The sequence below is a fragment of the Euphorbia lathyris genome, chromosome 10 (assembly GCF_963576675.1).
Source record: "Euphorbia lathyris chromosome 10, ddEupLath1.1, whole genome shotgun sequence".
NCBI classification, from domain to species: domain Eukaryota; kingdom Viridiplantae; phylum Streptophyta; class Magnoliopsida; order Malpighiales; family Euphorbiaceae; genus Euphorbia; species Euphorbia lathyris.
Window position 1 is genome coordinate 58,510,759 of NC_088919.1, and position 20,135 is coordinate 58,530,893.

The 20,135-nt window shown below is 35.6% G+C and overlaps 3 protein-coding genes and 1 pseudogene across 4 annotated transcripts; 1 reads left to right on the top strand and 3 right to left on the bottom strand.

Moving 5' to 3' along the window:
- Nucleotides 1-1,412: 1,412 nt before the first annotated feature.
- LOC136208181 (aldehyde oxidase GLOX-like) lies at nt 1,413-2,231 on the top strand (annotated as a pseudogene).
- Nucleotides 2,232-7,435: 5,204 nt separating this feature from the next.
- On the bottom strand, nt 7,436-9,267 carry LOC136209960 (iridoid oxidase-like). The gene is made up of 2 exons (XM_066001599.1): nt 8,319-9,267; nt 7,436-8,237 (listed from the first exon to the last, which is right to left on the bottom strand). Exons 1-2 carry the CDS (start codon nt 9,231-9,233, stop codon nt 7,623-7,625), a joined length of 1,530 nt encoding a protein of 509 aa, XP_065857671.1. The 5' UTR covers nt 9,234-9,267; the 3' UTR covers nt 7,436-7,622.
- A 3,216-nt stretch (nt 9,268-12,483) lies between these two features.
- LOC136209961 (iridoid oxidase-like) lies at nt 12,484-15,604 on the bottom strand. The gene is made up of 2 exons (XM_066001600.1): nt 14,623-15,604; nt 12,484-14,157 (listed from the first exon to the last, which is right to left on the bottom strand). The coding sequence occupies exons 1-2, from the start codon at nt 15,535-15,537 to the stop codon at nt 13,534-13,536; spliced, it is 1,539 nt and encodes a 512-aa protein (XP_065857672.1). The 5' UTR covers nt 15,538-15,604; the 3' UTR covers nt 12,484-13,533.
- Nucleotides 15,605-15,743: 139 nt separating this feature from the next.
- On the bottom strand, nt 15,744-19,014 carry LOC136209962 (iridoid oxidase-like). Of its 2 annotated transcripts, none has more exons than XM_066001602.1 (3): nt 18,062-19,014; nt 16,481-17,109; nt 15,744-16,094 (listed from the first exon to the last, which is right to left on the bottom strand). In XM_066001602.1, the coding sequence occupies exons 1-2, from the start codon at nt 18,965-18,967 to the stop codon at nt 16,486-16,488; spliced, it is 1,530 nt and encodes a 509-aa protein (XP_065857674.1). In that variant the 5' UTR covers nt 18,968-19,014; the 3' UTR covers nt 15,744-16,094; nt 16,481-16,485. The 2 variants fall into 2 exon arrangements, with proteins under 2 accessions (XP_065857674.1, XP_065857675.1); XM_066001603.1 differs by having other exon boundaries at nt 15,744-16,104.
- Between the last annotated feature and the right edge of the window lie 1,121 nt (nt 19,015-20,135).

Sequence of the window (20,135 nt, forward strand, 5' to 3'; positions counted from 1 at the left end):
ATAAAACTCTGTTTCGATGTTCCCGTATTGTCTTTAACCCGTAGCAGATCCGAGCCAATTTGTCCGCATTCGCTGTACAGAATTCCTGCATCAGCCATTGCGTAAAAGTTAGCTCGCTAACATGTGGAGCCGCAAGTCTAGCAACCCGCCATAAGTCCCATACAAAACAACATTCTATAAATAAATGGTTATCCGTTTCATCCACTTCCACACATACTGGGCATTCAAGAGTGACTGGAACTTGGCGTTGGGCCAGCCTAGTCCGAGTGGGTAAGCAACCCGAACACACCCTCCAAATAAAAAGTTTGAGCTTAGGGGGGATATCCAATTTCCAAAGCTTCCTCCAACCCTTATTCTCTAAACCTCCCTTCTCCATCTCCATCCTTGTAAGATATCCGGATCTCATATTATAAAATCCATCTTTTGACCAATGCCACACTTTGACATCCTCATTGACACTCAATGGTAAAATAATATCACAAATTGCAGCCACTTCAGGTTCACTAAAACACCCATGCAATTGATTCATATCCCACCCTCTTCTATTCTCTAACAACAAATCAGCTACTCTTAAATCCTGCATGCCAGGGACCATAAAAGATTTTATGCAAAAATCATCTAATTTAAGCACCCATGGATCCTCCCATACCCTAATAGACCTACCATCCCCCACCTTCCATCTAATCCCCTTTTTAAGTATGCTCAGTCCACTCCAAATACTTCTCCAAATCATATAAGGATTACTGCCCAATTTAGAGAGAAGTAGGTCCTCATTTTGAGGACAGCTGGCTCAAGGAAAAGGAATTCACCGAGATGGTTCAGAGACATTGGGAACACTAGGGGTTGCGGCCTGTGCCTGAGAAGTTGAGGGTAGGGCTGTGCATCGGTACAAAACCGAACAGAACCAAATTAACCAAATACCGAATTAGTAAAAAAATTTGAACCGAAGCAAACCGAATAGATTTATAAACCGAAACAAAACTGAACCGATATTTTCGGTTCGGTTTTTAACCGAATTAACTGAATTTGTTTAATAATTTTAGAAAGCATAATATTTAGGGAAAAGTACAAAAATAAACCTTGTGGTTACATCTGTTTTCGAACAACACCCATGTGGTTTAAAAATTTACAAAATGTTACATTGAGGTTCATTCTGTTAGCAAACACATACCAAATTGACTTACGGTGTTAAAAGTCAAAGGGAAAAGAATTAATTTGATCCTTATATTTATTTATTTTATAAATTAAACACTCTTATTATCTAATTATCACAAAAAAAAACCTCAAAATAAAAAATAAAAATCAATTACACTATCTTCTCAATGTCTCTCTAATTTTTTTATTTTTTTATTCTTTCTCTCTCATCTTTGTTAATTTCTCTAAAAAAATCCTACTCCATCTCACAACGTTCCTGCAATTATCCGAGCACTGGATCCTCTGTTTTACTTTCGATAAACGAAAACACCGACATAATTGAAGCTGAAGTTCTGATATGCTGAGGATCTCCGAGAGGCTCGTATCACCGAGCGGAAACCGGAACCTACATTGCTGCAGCTTCAACATGTGGCTGGCTAATGGTCAGTGATCAAAACCCTAAATGAACAATGGAAACCATGCCTACAAGCAGAGTAATGAGCGATATGATTCTCCTACCTACCGGCGATGTGATTATAATAAACGGTGCTCAGTCCGGCACGGCAGGGTATGACGACGGCCGTAATCCTGCAACAATTCCACTCATATAACGTCCGGATGGCCTCTCTACCTGGCGTTTCTCGACCATGGCGACATCGTCGATCCCGAGAATGTACCATTCGACGGCGATTTTGCTTCCAGACAGACGTGTTTTGGTCAGAGGAAGTAATCCTCACGCCAAGTATAACTTCACTGCATTATTTCCAACTGATTTAAGTTTAGACGCGTTTCACCATCATACTTGTCACCCGAGTACAGCCCTATACGACCGACGATTTTGTCTTTGAACAATAGATTAAGATATGGAAACAATCGATTTGTGGTGAGATTTCATGTCTTTCACTACACATTCGTTTTCCATGAATCAAAGGATGGTGATTCTTCGGTTGCTTTTGGCTTCATTTGAGTCGTCTAATACGCATAATGTGGATGCTCTTCGACCATCGAAGGCTGAGATTGCACCACTTGGATACTACTTGTTGTTTGTGGTGCATGCTGGTATACCTAGTAATGGTGCATGGGTGAAGATAGGGTAATTAATGGTCGATTGTATGATGTATAATTTATTTAAATATATGAAATTTTTTCTAGGTAAACTTTAGTTTTGCAATTTATCATCATCTACAAAGTTTTAGATATTGTTGGAGATGGAGTAGGATTTTAGAGAGAAATTAACAAAGAGGAGAGAGAGAGGAGAGAGAAAGAAGAAAAAAAATAAAAAATTAAAGAGAGATGTCGAAGATGGTATAATTGATTTTTATTTTTTAGTTTGGGTTTTTTTGTGATAATTAGATAATAAGAGGGTTTAATTTATAAAATAAATAAATATAAGGACCAAATTAACTCTTTTCCCTTTGACTTTTAACACAGTTAGTCAATTTGGTATGCGTTTGCTAACGGAATGAACCTCAAGGTACCATTTTGTAAATTTTTAAACCACATAGGTGTTGTTCGAAAACAGGTGTAACCACAAGGTTTATTTTTGTACTTTTCCCTAAAATTTATCATAATATATATATTAAGGCCTTATTTGTAACTATTAAAGTGCTGCAAAAAAAAAAAAACAGTTACTGTTCAAAAAAATCATGAATCAAAATACTTGTAGGCGATTTATGAGCATCTATTAGTCATGTTCAAAAAAGGGTATTACTTCACCAAATACATAAATATTTCATAACAGGTCAATTGCTACAAAAGCAAAAAGACCTCAAAAGTAATAAACCATTTACAATGGTTTCAGAAACAAAATATCTGGTTCATTTTTTGGGTAACACAGATGGTGAAGCTTGAAGAACTGAATAGGAAAAACAGAAATTGAAACCCATAGAGGAAAGGAAGCAGCACCAGCAACAACAGACTCTATAGTTTGATGGTTTGATTTGAAACCCACAGACTGATACTGGAATGAGGATTGATGGTTTGATTTGAGGGATTAGAATTTAGATTTTCACATATTGCTGTTTGAATTGAGGGAATGGTATTTAGGTTAGTAGTTGTATCGTATGGATAGAGATAAGAAAATAAGTGAAAAACTCAAAATATATACTAGAAGAGGAAGAGGAAGAGAAAGAGGAACAGGCAGGAAAAGCAACAGACTAATTCTCTAGAATTTTCCATTGAATGCTGAGATGCCGGCTTTCTAACGTCTACTATAGGTCTAGGGATTAGTATTAGTTACTTGAAAATATAAACTTATAAAGACAACATTTAATATTTGTTGTGCGTTTAAAAAAATTCTACGGCATATGAGGTATAATTTGTATTATTTATTATTATACATATAATCAGTTCGGTTCGGTTTTTTTAGTATTTTTTGTAAAACCGAACCGAACCGAACCGAACTCCGAAATGTTCTAAAAACTCAAACCGATTCCGAACCGAATTATAAAAAAACCGAACTGAAAACCGAATTTTATGCGGTTTGGTTCGGTTTTGCAGTTTTTACCGTATTATACACAACCCTAGCTGAGGGAGTGTGTGAGGACAATGGCTGACTGGGGAAGAAACTTCAATGTTCGTTTTAAGAGCCAGATTCGGAAATGGAGAAGACAAATGGAATTATTACATGACAAAGGCGATAGGGACTCTATTGCTCAATTTTTCATTGCCAGAAGGAAGCTAAATGATACACTGGAAGCGGAAGAGAGGTTCTGGAGGCTGAGGGCAAAGGTGTTTTAGATGACGGAGGGGGACAGAAATACTCAGTTCTTTCATGCTAGTGTCAAAGCAAAAAGGCAACAAAATCTTATCTCCTCACTTAGTGATGATGTGGGGGTTGAAACTGATAATCATAATGAGATGTTGGGTATGGCTCAACAGTATTTTCAGGCAGTGTTTTCAGCTTATGGTACGACTGTGACAGAGACGACTAATTTTATTGATGTAGTGATTGACACGCCTATAAATACCTTTTGAGGTTGAGGAGTTTAAGCATGCGTTATTTTCCAAGAGCCCGAACAAATCTCCTGGCCCTGACGGGCTGAACCCGGGCTTTTTTTAATCTTTCTAGGATACTATGGGAGCGGAGCTAGGGTTGGCATGTGCGACTTGGCTGAATCAAGGTTCGTTTCCACCAGGGCTAAATGACACTACAATTGTACTCATCCCCAAGGTTGATAAGTCGAGGTTGTTAAAATATTTTCGCCCAATTTCCCTATGTAATGTGCTATACAAAATTATTGCAAAGGCCTTGGCTAACCGATTGAAGGGTGTGCTCCCAGCAATCATTGGAGAGACACAATCTGCTTTTGTCCCTGGAAGATCTATAATTGATAATGTGCGAGTAGCATTTGAATCTATACATTTCATGAAAAGGTTGAATAGGGAGAGCTCTGGGCAGGTTGCCCTCAAAATTGATATTAACAAGGCCTATGATAGGGTTGATTAGGACTTCCTAAAATTGGTAATGATCCGCATGGGCTTCAATGAAACCTGGGTAAATTGGATAATGCTTTGTATAAGAACTGTTAGATACAAGTGAATGGAGAGTGTACTGAACAAATTATACCTGGTAGGGGTTTAAGACAAGGAGATCCGCTATCCCCGTATCTGTTCATTTTGAGTGCTGAGGTGTTGTCTGAACTGATTAAAAGGGCGAAAAATCAGAACCTGATTTCGGGATGTCGGATTTGTCGAAGGGCGCCATCGGTCACACATCTATTCTTTGTTGATGATAGTTTTTTGTTCTTTGGGACATCGAGTACTTAAGCTTTAGGGGTGTTGAGCATCTTATCCGAGTATGAAATTGCATCGGGCCAAGCGGTGAACTTGAATAAGTTTGGAATTTTCTTTAGTTCGAATGTTTGCACAGAATTGAAATATGAAATCAAAGAAATCTTGGAGTTCACTCACCACCGGATACCAGTCGCTATTTAGGACTGCCTTCCCTAATCGAGCGATCCAAAAGGCGTATTTTCACATTCCTCATTGATAGATTGCGCAAAAAATTTGGAAATTGGGGTTTTCGATTCTTATCTCAGGCTGGCAAGGAAGTGTTGTTGAAATCAGTTACCCAGGCATTACCTACATTCTGTATGAGTACGTTTCTTTTACCTTGATCTACTTGTGATGAGCTTCAAAAACTCATGAACTCTTTTTGGTGGGGATTGAAAACTGATGGGAAAAAGGGTATTCACTGGTTTGATTGAATTATGCCACTCTAAGGATGTAGGGGGTATGGGTTTTAAAGATTTACATGTGTTTAACCTGGCATTACTAGGTAAACAGGGGTAGAAGTTGATTAGTTATCCAAATACTTTAGTGGGTAGAATTTTTAAAGCTAATACAAAACTTTTAATGTTGATATTACTAATTTCATCGTGGAGGAATTTTAAAATATAAAATTTCAAAAATTAAATTTATTTACTATCGTTTACGGATAAATTGGCAATGTGTTTTTGATTTACAACTAGAGAAAAACCTAGCTTTAAGAAAAAAAAACACAAACATCTTTTTTGTGCAAATTAGAGGTGTTAATATGGATTTGTTGGTTGTGTCAACTTACTCTAGTGATCTATTTAGGTCAATCTAACATGACCCGTTTAATAAACGGATTGACCTGTATACTCGTTTATTTAAATGAATCAATCATAAGTGAAAAATTAACACAACTCATTTAATCCATTAATTTGCTATATATCAAAATCTGCTAAAAGAGTTACATGACTCGTCTACCCAACCCATCATATATTAAAATAAACTAAAAAAGTTAAATAACCTATTTACCCTTTAAACTTTCAACAAAATCAAAATATAAAAAGGAGAATTAGATCTTTCAGAAAAAGTTTATGCAGTTTATGGGTCGGGTTAGAGGGGGTTAACCGATTGGATCGACACGACCCGTCAACCTGCCTAAAATTACATGGGTTGCAAGGATTTCATATATCAACCCGCGACCCGACCTGTTTAATACACGAGTTAAATGTATCAATCCATTTAACACATTTATGATTCGAACTCATTAAAACTTAACATTATTCGTTTAATTTGCAGGTTACGCCAGGTGTTAGCGGGTTAATTAGAACCACAATGATTTTTTTTTTTTTTTTTTTAAATTAACCGATTCTTTAATTCCTAATCCATCACTGTTCCACACGAACTTCTGTTGCTGCGGAGCCGCCTGACAACTTGGAATCGGGTTGAATCTGATTCGTTACACATTTCTCTAAATTCAAGTAAGCTTTCTACGTTTAACTTTTGAATATGCACTATTTGTTGAAATAACTTTCTGAATTTCTGGTTTTTGTGACTTGATATGTGATAAATTTCATGGGTTTTGCATAATTGGGATGCATATGTTGATGGTTTCATGTGCGATCCTTTTGATCTTATTCAAACTTGGCCGAATATACAATCGAGAATGCTCCATAATTTTCTGTTTGTAGCTTGCACACCACATGTTTGATACCGATTGTATCAACAAATTGCATTATCCTTTAATAAAATGTTTTGCTCATGACTTAGGCATAAACAAGAACCTATTGTGATGTTTGAAAAATATTCATTTGGCAAACCCCCATCATGACCTAGGAAATGGCAAGAGAAAATGGCAATTTGCTCTTTTTCACCAATTTTGACAAGCTAGAACGGTACAATGGTTTTTCAAGTGACATTTAAACAATGAAGCTAGGAACAACGGATTTGGCAAAAATTAGAGAGGTAAATGGGCCGGGATCTCTGTCCCCGTTGGTGACCCATCCGATGGGAACGGGAATCCCGATAAGAATCCCCACGGTGGGGATGGGACGGGGATGGGGAAAGGTATCCCCGTCCCCGCCACGTTAATCCCCGATGGGATTCCCGACTATTCCCCATGATAACTGATTTTTTTTGGATGATTCTACATTTTAATTAGGCCATTGGTTGTTTTCAATTTTTAGTTTTTGGTGGTTTAGAAAATTTGAGAATGATTGTTGATGTTTGGTACTATTAGCTACTACTATTTTTTTTAAACATAAACAGTGATTCCCCGTGGGAATGGGGACAAAGTTTTTGGAACATATGTAAATGAGGAATGGGGAATCCTACGGGGACAAGGATTCCCAGCGGGACGGGGATAGGGACAAATCTGTCCCCGTTTAACTCGCGGGACGGGGATGGGGAATCCCCGACTAGTCGGGGAGTGGGGATAGCAAATGCATTCTCCGCCCTGCCCCGTTTACATTCCTAGCAAAAATAGTAAGCTTGTGTAAATTCTACTTTCTTTTGTTTGGGACATGTTCTAAAATACAGTCACTTACTCTTATGAATATAAAAGCTTTTTTATAATGAAAATTTGCACATATGTGACATTTATCATTTATTTTTTCACAGATAGTTGATAATCTTAAGTTCATCAATTAATTTCGAAGTAGAAGAAAAGAAATCACATGCTTTATCAGAATGATGAATTTCATTTTTATTTTATTTACTTATGATCATCATTCTGATTATGCAATGATCTTCTTCTTTGGTATAGCTCTGAAGGGTATAAGCTTCTTAGCTGTAAATCCAAACTTTTCATTCATGTCTATGGCTTCTGCAGCAGAATTCCTATCAATCTCCCAATCGAAACAGTGAAGCAAAGATGCAACTGCGAAGTGAAGTACGCGATGAGCCAATGGGAACCCAACACAGACCCGTCTTCCAGATCCGAACGGAAGTAACTCGAAGTTTTGCCCTCTATAATCAATATTAGAGCCTAAAAATCTTTCAGGCTTGAAACTCAATGGATCCTCCCAAGCATCTGGGTCTCTTCCTATTGCCCATACGTTTACAAAGACCTGCGTATCTTTAGGTATGACATATCCCATGAATTTTGTTTCTTCTAATGTGTTTCGTGAAATTAACAATGGAAGTATGGGATGTAATCTCATTGTTTCTTTGATTATTGCGTGCAAATATGGAAGTTCATCCAAGTCGCTCTCTTCAACTTTCCTTTTGGGTCCGACAACTCGATTAAGTTCTTCTTTAACTTTTCTCATTGATTCAGGGCTGCGGAACAGCTCCATCATCACCCATTCAGTAGTTCCGCTCGTAGTTTCTGTTCCACCAAAAAACATTTCCTGCATATATATAGCAACATGTTAGCCTAGAGTCTAGAAACATTTATGAATTAGACGGAGTAATAGTTTTAGCGAAGTTACCAGTATGAGTATGAGCATATCATGAGAGACATTATCAGATCCTTCTTTTCCATTGCTTTCATGCTCCAAAATTGTATCCAAAAAGTCTTTAACATCTCTTTCTTTCATTGATTTTTGATCTTCAATCCTTTCCATCACAAACTTTTTCACTATGTTTATAGTTCGTCCCAACTCAATTTCCATGTTTTCCCTGATCCTCTGCGGATCAAACGCTCTTAAAATCGGAAAGAAATCGACTAGATTAGGCTTCCCACTCCATTTCATCACCATGTCCATTGCATCAAAGAACTCAGAACCTTCTTCTGAACGAGAATCCACAAGATCCTTGGAGAAAATAAGGTTTCCCATTAAGTTAAATGTCATAACAAAAACATACTTAGACACCACTATTTCTCCTGATTCTCCTTTAGCACGAGCGGCTGCTGCATCTTCCTCGATGAATTGTATCATCTTGTCGATGCATTGTCGCCGAACATTAGCAGACTCTTTGATTTTCATGCTAGTCATGAGGCCAAGCGTGACCAAACGGCGTCGATTGCGCCAATTGGAGCCATACCGGCATAGAGAAAGAGATCCCTGGTAGTAGTCATGAGCTGTGAAAGCATCAGGAACTTTCCTGTCTGAAGATAGAACATCATGATTCTTGAAAAGCTGTTCTGCTGCTTTTGCAGATTGAATAACAAGTGTGTTAGTGAAACCGAGTTTTAACCAAATCACAGCACCATATTTGGATCTAAGTTTGTGAAAAGTATGGTGCGGTAATGTCCCTAGATCGAAGATGTTACCGAAGATTGGCCAAGCTGGTGGCCCTGGCGGTCTCAGCTTTACATCGAGTCGCCTTGACTTGCTCTTAATCAGAATTATCACAAACAGAAGAGCAAGCAAGGCAAGCAGATGCCCAAAGCTCAACTCCATTTGCTTGGTTTTTTGTGCTTTGAGCTGCTGTGATCTCTACTTTGTTTTATTATATAAGCCCGGCGTATCACGTTATCTTTTCGTTAAGCTAATAATTTGATGTCACGTAATCAATAATTTTAGTTCTCATTGGCTACAATTATTGTGGCTAATCTTTATCTCCCATTTGGCATAAAGAAGCCAAGATGTACTTGTCCTTGGTTTTGGTCCGTTTAAAATTGGAATGAGACAGTAATCTAAGATGTGAGCAAAAATAGAAAAAAGACAGAAAGAAATTACTAAGATTTTTCTAGAACCATCTTGTTTGCATATTTCCAAATGGTAAGAGAGAATTTTGGACGATGGTAGTCCAATTATTTTTAAGAAGTAGCGAATGTAGAACTGTTCAGTTGGGGACCAATTTGACAACCAAACCGAGGGGACCAAATTTACACCAAGTCTAAAAATATTGGGTTAGTTACATATATATCAAGAATGGTGTAGTTTATTACAAATCACCCATGTTTGTCAAAAATAATACAATATTGTCAAATCATATTAAAATTATATGATTTTTAACAAATACTGACACGTCCTTTTCAAAAAGAGAAAATTATTATTTATTATTTTTAAATATTTATAAAAATAAAATATAAAACAAAAAAACAGTTAATTTGGAAAAAAAAGAAAACTGAAACCACAGATGATTAATTTCTGTTTCTTCTCTGTGCGAATAGAATTCATTAATCTGTGAGTGATATCCATGATTTGGGTGTTAAGTGAAATTCATGATTTGGAAATTTGAAAAAAACAAGGCACCACACAAGGAAATGGCAGTAGGGTAGAATGGGATGGTGGCTACATGGATATAGGAATGAAGTAGGAATTTGGAAAATAACCTCTAATTAATAATTAAATAAGCAATTTAAATTCTGTTAACCGTAATTTTTGACAAAACTATAATTAAGTTAATGAGATTCTGATGTTTAAAATAAAAAATATCACAGGGTGATTAAAGAAGAAACTAGGGGATATTTAATTGTAAAAAAATAATCAGAATTGATTTTCTGTGTAATTTCCTCAAAAATATTAGGTATTGATGTAGAAAATTGGCCCAATGAAATAACCAATTTATAATAATTATATAATATAACAATTCCTAATTTATCAAAATCCCAATAAAATTAGAGGTAACAATCCTCAATTTATGGAATCTCCAATTAAAATTATAACCATCAACAATAAAAACTATAATAAACAATCAAATGATCAATTAATTTAAAGTATAGGTAAACAAAACAATGGTTTAACTATTTAAATTCTAGGTTAAAGTAGAAAATAATTTAATAAATACTAACCAAATCTAAATAGGTAAACAAAAACAAGTTAAAAGTAAAGAGAGACAAATAAAAAAAAACTAAGCTGAGGACTGATTTATAAATTTGGACCTTACTATCTTCTTCACAAAAAAAAAGCAGAAAGTGAAAGGGAATCCACAGAAAGAGTGCATATATCTTTTAGCTTGGGGTGCTAATTCAGCATACCATCAATATTTCTTGGAGACGGGGTCGGGATCACCCCTGGTTAGGGTGGTTTCTGTGGCCGGAGGGGCCTGGTCTCCGCCCCTGTCATTAAGGAAATAATCTGTGTATTTTTGAAAAACACCTGCTACTATTAGTATTTTGAGTTTATCTTATGTTGCTTTAACTATAGAAATTTGTTTAGAGAATGCTTTATTGTTAAAATTGTTATTTTTTGTGAAAAAAATCTTGGCCTAACGGTTGAGAGCGTATTTATGATTGGAAAAACAGTGGGTTCATATCACATAAGGTGGTGTGTGCATTTTTTTTTTATCATTTAATGTAAGCGTAATTGCGGATAACAAGAAATTATACCTATACTCTGCTCTGGCTATTTCAACCCCTACGAAGTATTTTACATCTCCTGTTTGTTAGAAGGGATATAAGAGGTGGGATAACGATAAAAAACACGAGATAAGTTATCCCGTGTTTGTTTGAGAGATAGAAGAGTGAGACAGATGAGGGATAAACCTCTTATCCCTCAAATCCTATACCCAAGAGGGGGTGGTATAAGGAGGTGGGATAAGCTCCTGCGATTTTAATAGGATCGAAAAGTCCATCTTATCCCTCAAATTAATGTTATGTAGTTTAAATAGGGCTAGAATAGTAAAATGTATTATTTTATCCCTATACCTATCCCACATACCAAACATTGACTAATTATTCTCGATTATCATATTTTTATCCTTACCCCGGCCATTTATCCTTATCCTTATCTTAATCTTTATCCTTATCCCTATCCCAATAGAATACCAAACGACCGATACATATAAGACTTTCAAAGATATTTGGTTTCACAAAAATATCTTCTTTGTTTTAAGTCTTCTTTTGTATATTTTTTTCCTTCAACCTTTGGGTTTTTTAGATTTATTTTTCTTTTCAGTTTTGGTTGTCAAACATATTTAATTTCACAAATGTAATAACCTATGTTGCACGGAAACGGATACGGAAACAGAAACGATACTGGGAAACGTAATTTATGAAAAATATAGGAAACGGAAACGTGGGGGAAACGTGTAAATATTAAAAATATAGGGGTATATTTATAAATACTAAAAATATAATAATATATTAAAAAAAACAAGATTGAATAACAAGAGGAAGAAAGTCCAAGCTCAATTGAGATTCAAGAGACAAAGATAATAGGAGAAAGAAATGTAGGTAAGTTCTTTAAATTAAAGGATACAAGAAAAGAATTATCTCTCAAATAAGAAGTTTCAATTTTCCTAATCTTAGATTGAATAGCAATTGCAAAATAGAAAGTTTGAATTTCTAGAATTTTAATCGAAATAGGTAGAGAAAACCGTTTAAAAATTGAGAGACGCGTTTCATATTTTGGGTAATTACGGAAACGTGCCCGGAAACGTTTCGTATCAGTTTCCGAGAGTTTCCGTTTCCCACATCTGCCGGAAACGGGGAAACGCATGTCATGAAGAGTTTCCGTGCTTCATAGGTAATAACTACTATCTTTGATTGTGCTCATCTTTTGCACATTAGTTTCTTCACTATCAATAATGATTTTTTTTTTCATTTTCTTTTTATTATTATGTTTACTATCTTAAATCTGATTTTTTTTTCTATGTATTATTAAATATATATTTTTAATTTAATAAATATGTTTAAAGTTGAATTTTTAGCAAAATATCATAGCTGCATATTGCGGCGATTCTTCGACTAATTACCCTATATAATAGAAACACATAGACCTGGCAATTATCGTGTTCGAGTCGTGTTCGTGTCGTGTCATTTCGTGTCGTTTTCGGGTTCACATATCAACACTAACCCAACCCAAAAATTAGCGTGTCAGTTTCGTGTCAACCCAAAAATGACCCATTACCTATTAAGCTCAACACTAACACTAAAAATCCGTGTCGTGTTCGTGTCGTGTAATCGGGTCGTGTGTCATTTTGCCACCTCTAGAAACACACACAAAAAAAAAAAAACTAAATTAAAAATAAAGAAATTAATAAAAAAATACACCTTTCAACAATTGAGTAAAACTAGGAGATTCGATTAATAAGAAAAATATCCTGGAAAATTATAGACTCCAGAGTACTCGGAAAAGAAAAAGAAATAAACATTAGCAATGGAACGAATAGTCTTAGCGAAAGTATGAGCTGCTTTGTTTGCTAATCTAGGATAGAAAGAAACAGAAATATTAGACCCATTAGGAACCATATCCTTACAATCTTGAATAAGAACACCGAACTTGGATATGTCGTGATTAGAGCTATTGAAACTGTCATCAACATTTTTGGAGTCCGTCCCGCAATTTCGGCTCTAACACCCAGGTGATGCTCTTGTACAATTCAACATAAAAGAATATAGAAAGCCATTATTTTGTACTACCATTTAACATTAACTACATGACTTAATGTTACATAAAAACATGAAATTTTTATATATTTTTCTTGCATTATGTACTTATTTAGAAAAATCAACTGTTTTTTATAATTTGAAAACCTTTTATTTATGTCTATGAACTTGTTTAAAGTGACATATTGATTCTCTAAAATTTATGTGATAAAATAAGATGAATTTTTTTTGACAAGTCGTATACTTTAATGAAGTTCAGTGCTCCAATAGATCACTGCAAGCAAGTTTAGAGACCAATAAGTTACTTTAAGAAAATGAACATGACACTTTAAACAAGTTTAAGAGGCAATTGATTTTCTAGTCGGACAAGTACAATGGGCTAGATATGTATTAAGCTTTTATGTTATATATTTTACTTACGATCATCATTCCCATTCTGCAATGGTCTTCTTCTTTGGTATAGCTCTAAAGGGTATAAGCTTCTTAACTGTGAATCCATACTTTTCATTCATGTCCATGACCTCTGCAGCAGAATTCGTATCAATCTCCCATTCGAAACAGTGAAGCAAAGTGGCAACTGTAAGGTGAAGTATCCGATGAGCCAATGGATATCCCACACAAATCCTTCTTCCAGATCCAAAAGGAAGTAACTCGAAGTTTTGACCTCTATAATCAATATTAGAGCTTAAAAATCTTTCAGGCTTAAAACTCAATGGATCTTCCCAAGTATCCGGGTCTCTTCCTATTCCCCATGTGTTTACAAAGACCTGTGTACCTTTAGGTATCACATATCCCATGAATTTTGTTTCTTCTAATGTGTTTCGTGGAACTAACAATGGAAGAACAGGATGTAACCTCATTGTTTCTTTGATTACTGCCTGCAAATATGGAAGTTCATCCAAGTCGTTCTCTTCAACTTTCCTTTTGGTTCCGACAACTCGATTGAGTTCTTCTTTAACTTTTCTCATTGATTCAGGGCTGCGAAACAGTTCCACCATCACCCATTCAGAAGTTCCACTTGTAGTTTCTGTTCCACCAAAAAACATTTCCTGCATATTTATACATAATAACATGTGAGCCTAGAGTCTAGAATGTAACGACGCTAGAAATGATTTACTGTTACATACGACATGACAACCATATGACAAAAAAAGATATTTTTTATTTACTTAGTTCAATTACTTGAAACTATCACGCGACAGCTAAAAATATATTCTTTTTTTGCTGTCATGTGAGGTACACGTGGTTGACATATGACTATCATGTTATATCTAAAAGAGATTCACACTAGTGGAAAAAAGCTTCATTAACGACGCCTTATTTGTGAAGGGTAATGAAGCTTTGTCGCAAATGATAAAATTATCATTTATGACGTGTAATAAGGAGACGCTTCGCAAATGAATAATATAATTTATCATTTACAACGTGCATGTCGCAAATGACATTTATATTTATCATTTGCGTCGCCGCGTTGCTTATGATCAAATAGAAATAGTGTTAGTGAAGTTAATTACCAGTATAATTATGATCATATTGTGAGTTGAGATCTTATCAGCTCCTTCTTTTCCATTTTCATTCTCCAAGATTGTATCCAAAAAATCTCCTTCACCTCTTTCTTTCACTGATTTTCTATCTTCAATCCTTTCCATCACAAACTTTTCCACTATCTTCAAAGTTCTTCCCAAATCAAACTCCATGTTTTTCCTAATCCTCTGCGGATCAAACGCTCTTAAGCTCGGGAAAAAATCGACTAAATTAGGCTTCCCACCCCATTTCATCACCATATCCATTGCCCCAAAGAACTCAGAACCTTCTTCCAAATGAGTATCCACAAGATCCTTAGAAAAAATAAGGTTCCCCATTAAGTTAAATGTCATAACAAAAACATACCTAGACACCACTATTTCTCCTGATTCGCCTCTAGAACGAGCTACTGCTGCATCTTCCTCGATGAAACGTATCATCTTGTCGATGCAATTTCGCCGAACATTAACAGAATCAATGATTTTCTTGCTTGTCATGAGGCCAAGTGTGACTAGACGGCGAAGAATGCGCCAATTGGAACCGTAATGACACATTGAAACTGATCCTTGGTTGTAGTTATGAGCTGTGAAAGCATCAGAAACTTTCCTGTCTGAGAATTGAACATCATGATTTTTGAAAAGATGTTCCGCGGCTTTTGCAGATTGAATAACAAGTGTGTTAGTGAAACCGAGTCTTAACCAAATCACAGCACCGTATTTGGATCTGAGTTTGTGAAAAGTCTGGTGTGGTAATGCTCTTAGATCGAAGATGTTACCGAAGATTGGCCAAGCTCGTGGCCCTGGCGGTCTCAGCTTTACGTCGAGTCGCCTTGACTTGCTCTTAATCAGAATTATTACTAACAGAAGAGCAAACAAGGCAAGCAGATGCCCAAAGCTCAACTCCATTTTCTTTGTTTTTTGTGCTTTGAGCTGCTGTGATCTCTACTTTGTTTTATTATATAAGCCCGGCGTATCACGTTTATTTTGAATTTTTAGTAAAATATCATAGTCGTGCATCCCGCGCGGATCTTCGACTAATTACTCTATATAATAGACACACACAAAAAAAAAAAACTAAATAGAAGTAAAGAAATTAATAAAAAAAATACACCTTTCAACAAATTTTTTTTTTTCAGAGGAAAACTAGGAGATTCAATTAATAAGAAAAATATTCTTGAAAATTACAGACTCCAGAATATTCGGAGCAGAAAAAGAAATAAACGGATTAGCAATAGAACGAGCACTCTTAGCAAAAGTATGAGCTGCTTTGTTCGCTAATCCAGGATAGAAGGAAACAGAAATATCAGACCGATTAAGAACCATATCCTTACAATTTTGAATGAGAACACCGAACTTGGATATGTCGTGATTAGAGCTATTGAAACTGTCTGCAACAATTTTGGAGTCCATTTGGAATTCGACCTCCCGCAATTTCAGCTCTAACACTGATGCTATTGTACAACCTGACATAAACTACATGGCTTGATGTCTCATAAAAACATGAAATTTTTATATATTTTTTCTATATTACATACTTATTTAGAAAAGTCAATTGCTTTTTATAATTTGAAAACCTTTTATTTACGTCTATGAACTTGTTTAAAGTGACATATTGATTCTCTAAAATTTATTTGAAAGAATAAGATGAAATTTTTGACAAATCGTACACTTTAATCAAGTTCAGTGGTCCAATAGATCACTCCAAGCACGTTTAGAGACCACTAAGTCACTTTAAGAAAATGAATATGACACTTTAAACAAGTTCAAAAGGTAATTGATTTTCTGGTCGGACAAATACAAGGGGCTAGATATGTATTAAGCTTTTATGTGATATATTTTATTTACTTACGATCATCATCCGGATTCTGCAATGATCTTCTTCTTTGGTATAGCTCTAAAGGGTATAAGCTTCTTAACTGTGAATCCGTACTTCTCATTCATGTCCATGACCTCTGCAGCAGAATTCGTATCAATCTCCCATTCGAAACAATGAAGCAAAGTGGCAACTGTAAGGTGAAGTATCCGATGAGCCAATGGATATCCCACACAAATCCTTCTTCCAGATCCAAAAGGAAGTAACTCGAAGTTTTGACCTCTATAATCAATATTAGAGCCTAAAAATCTTTCAGGCTTAAAACTCAATGGATCTTCCCAAGTATCCGGGTCTCTTCCTATTCCCCATGTGTTTACAAAGACCTGTGTACCTTTAGGTATCACATATCCCATGAATTTTGTTTCTTCTAATGTGTTTCGTGGAACTAACAATGGAAGAACAGGATGTAACCTCATTGTTTCTTTGATTACTGCCTGCAAATATGGAAGTTCATCCAAGTCGTTCTCTTCAACTTTCCTTTTGGTTCCGACAACTCGATTGAGTTCTTCTTTAACTTTCTTCATTGATTCAGGGCTGCGAAACAGTTCCACCATCACCCATTCAGAAGTTCCACTTGTAGTTTCTGTTCCACCAAAAAACATTTCCTGCACATATATATATATTATAACATGTGAGCCAAGAGTCTAGAATGTAACGTGATAGCCACGTTGGAAATGACCGACTCTTACATATGACATGACAATATTTTTTTTTTTATTTACTCAATTCAATTACTTGAAACTGTCACGTGACAACTAAAAATATATCCGTTTTTGCTGTCAGGTGGGGTACACGTGGTTACCGCATAACTGTCATGTTATAAAAAGTAAGTTGTTTTCCAACTTGGTTGTCATATCACTATTTTAGGGGCTTTTCCGTATGAATTGGTTGGAATGACTTTATTAAAATGCAAAATAAAGTTCAATAACTAGATTGAAAGAAAAAATTAGTGACCTTTTTGAAACCGTACCAAACTTTAGTGACTATTGATATAATTTATCCACATTTTTTTTCCATTATGTCAATTGAAAACTCTATTTTTCTCTCTTCTTGTGGTACCTCGTAACACATATCCATTACGTTGTATGTTTTACCTTGAAATGATTTTTTTTACATGGTATCAAAGTGTTTTAGACTAAGTCGATGAGAGTTCGAAATAGTAAAAGTTATTTAAATCTTAGATATATCAGTTTAAACTTTTAGATCAAATAATAAGCACCATATCCTTAACATGCGGGACATGAATGTTTATGAATGATTTTTTCTTGTACGCATATTGAAAATATAAGACTGAATTAGATATTCACACTAGTGGAGAAAAGCTTCATTACAACGCCTTATTTGTGAAGGGTAATGAAGCTTTGTTGCAAATAATAATATTATCATTTACGACGTGTAATAAGGAGACGCGTCGCAAATGATAATATTATTATTTGCAACAAAGCTTCATTACATGATTTATCATTCACAACGTGTGGCAAATGACATTTATATTTATCATTTGCGTTGCCGCGTTGCTTATGATCAAGTAGAAATAGTGTTAGTGAAATTAATTACCAGTATGATTATGATCATATTGTGAGTTGAGATCTTATCAGCTCCTTCTTTTCCATTTTCATTCTCCAAGATTGTATCCAAAAAATCTCCTTCACCTCTTTCTTTCACTGATTTTCTATCTTCAATCCTTTCCATCACAAACTTTTCCACTATCTTTAAAGTTCGTCCCAAATCAAACTCCATGTTTTTCCTAATCCTCTGCGGATCAAACCCTCTTAAGCTCGGAAAAAAATCGACTAAATTAGGCTTCGCACCCCATTTCATCACCATATCCATTGCCTCAAAGAACTCACAACCTTCTTCCGAATGAGAATCCACAAGATCCTTAGAGAAAATAAGGTTCCCCATTAAGTTAAATGTCATAACAAAAACATACCTAGACACCACTATTTCTCCTGATTCGCCTCTAGAACGAGCTACTGCTGCATCTTCCTCGATGAAACGTATCATCTTGTCGATGCAATTTCGCCGAACATTAACAGAATCAATGATTTTCTTGCTTGTCATGAGGCCAAGTGTGACTAGACGACGAAGAATGCGCCAATTTGAACCGTAATGACACATTGAAAGTGATCCCTCGTTGTAGTTATGAGCTGTGAAAGCATCATAAACTTTCCTGTCCGAGAATTGAACATCATGATTCTTGAAAAGATGTTCAGCTGCTTTTGCAGATTGAATAACAAGTGTGTTAGTGAAACCAAGTCTTAACCAAATTACAGCACCGTATTTGGATCTGAGTTTGTGAAATGTCTGGTGTGGTAATGCTCCTAGATCGAAGATGTTACCGAAGATTGGCCAAGCTCGTGGCCCTGGCGGTCTCCGATTTTCATTGAATCGTCTTGATTTGATCAGAATCAGAATTATTACAAACAGAATAGTAAACAGATGCATAAAACTCCACTCCATTTCTTTGGTTTTTTTTTTTTTTTTTTTGTGTGTATGCTTTGAGCTGTTGTGTTATCTATTTTATTATATAAGCTCGACGTATCATGTCATTCATCCGTTACGTTAATAATTTAACGTCATGCCACGTAATCAATGATTTCAGCTCCCATTGGCTCCATTTATTATTGTGGCTGGTCTTATCTCCCACTGGCCCTATTTGTTAGAATGAAGCCAATAAGTTGTTATCCTTCTTTGTGGTCCGTTTAAAGTTGGAATGAAATATCTAAGATGTGAGCAAAAATAGTAAAGTCTTCCAATAATACGAGCTTGGCAGTTGGCTCCCAATACATCTGAAACGAGATTATTAGCAAATTGTCTAAGAGGGGTTGTAGTAAGGCCTTCCTTCTCTGATGTTTAAGTCAGTGATGATACTGAGATCGAGTATAATGACTAGAAAACAGAGTAAAGTAGAAGTAGAAGTAAAAGTGATGTTTTGCAGCCTTCCAGTACACCTTCCAGTACACTGAGATGAGATTAGCAAATTATCAGAGTACGGCGTGCCTTTCTTTCATCCTTAAGTCAATGATGATACCGAAATTGAGTATAATGACTAGAAAGCAAAGTAAAGTAGAAGTAGAAGTAGAAGTGATGTCTTGCGGCCTTCCAGTACACCTGAGATGAGATTAGCAAATTATCAGAGTAACGTGTATCTATCTTCCATGCTTAAGTCAGCCATGATACTGAAATTGAGTATAATGACTAGAAAGCAGAGTAAAGTAGAAGTAGAAGTGATGTCTTGCAGCCTTTCAGTACACCTGAGATGAGATTAGCAAATTATCATAGTACCGCGTGCCTTTCTTCCATGTTTAAGTCAGTGATGATACTAAAATTGAGTATAATGATTAGAAAGCAGAGTGAAGTAGAAATAGAAGTGATTGTGTACATTATGGTTTTTGAGATAACTATTTATCGAGATAAGTGGAGGGCACCCTATATGTAGGTAGGTTTCCACATGATAATGCTGGATTGGCCCACGTGTCTATGCACTTTTGCACATTTTTTCCTTTCCATAAGTTAACGGTACCTATTGGGAATTAGGAGCTAATGTTTCAGGTCACTTCTTGTGACTGTTATTCTTTTGCATAAAACTTTAAGAGATTAGCAAATTATCAGAGTACATCGTGCCTCT

Coding starts and splice junctions, on each gene's coding strand:
- LOC136209962 (XM_066001602.1), bottom strand. CDS start 18,967: ATGGAGTGGAGTTTTATGCATCTGTTTACTATTCTGTTTGTAATAATT. Junction 17,110..18,061: donor ATATGATCATAATCATACTG/GTAATTAATTTC, acceptor ATATATGTGCAG/GAAATGTTTTTTGGTGGAAC.
- LOC136209961 (XM_066001600.1), bottom strand. CDS start 15,537: ATGGAGTTGAGCTTTGGGCATCTGCTTGCCTTGTTTGCTCTTCTGTTA. Junction 14,158..14,622: donor ATATGATCATAATTATACTG/GTAATTAACTTC, acceptor ATAAATATGCAG/GAAATGTTTTTTGGTGGAAC.
- LOC136209960 (XM_066001599.1), bottom strand. CDS start 9,233: ATGGAGTTGAGCTTTGGGCATCTGCTTGCCTTGCTTGCTCTTCTGTTT. Junction 8,238..8,318: donor ATATGCTCATACTCATACTG/GTAACTTCGCTA, acceptor ATATATATGCAG/GAAATGTTTTTTGGTGGAAC.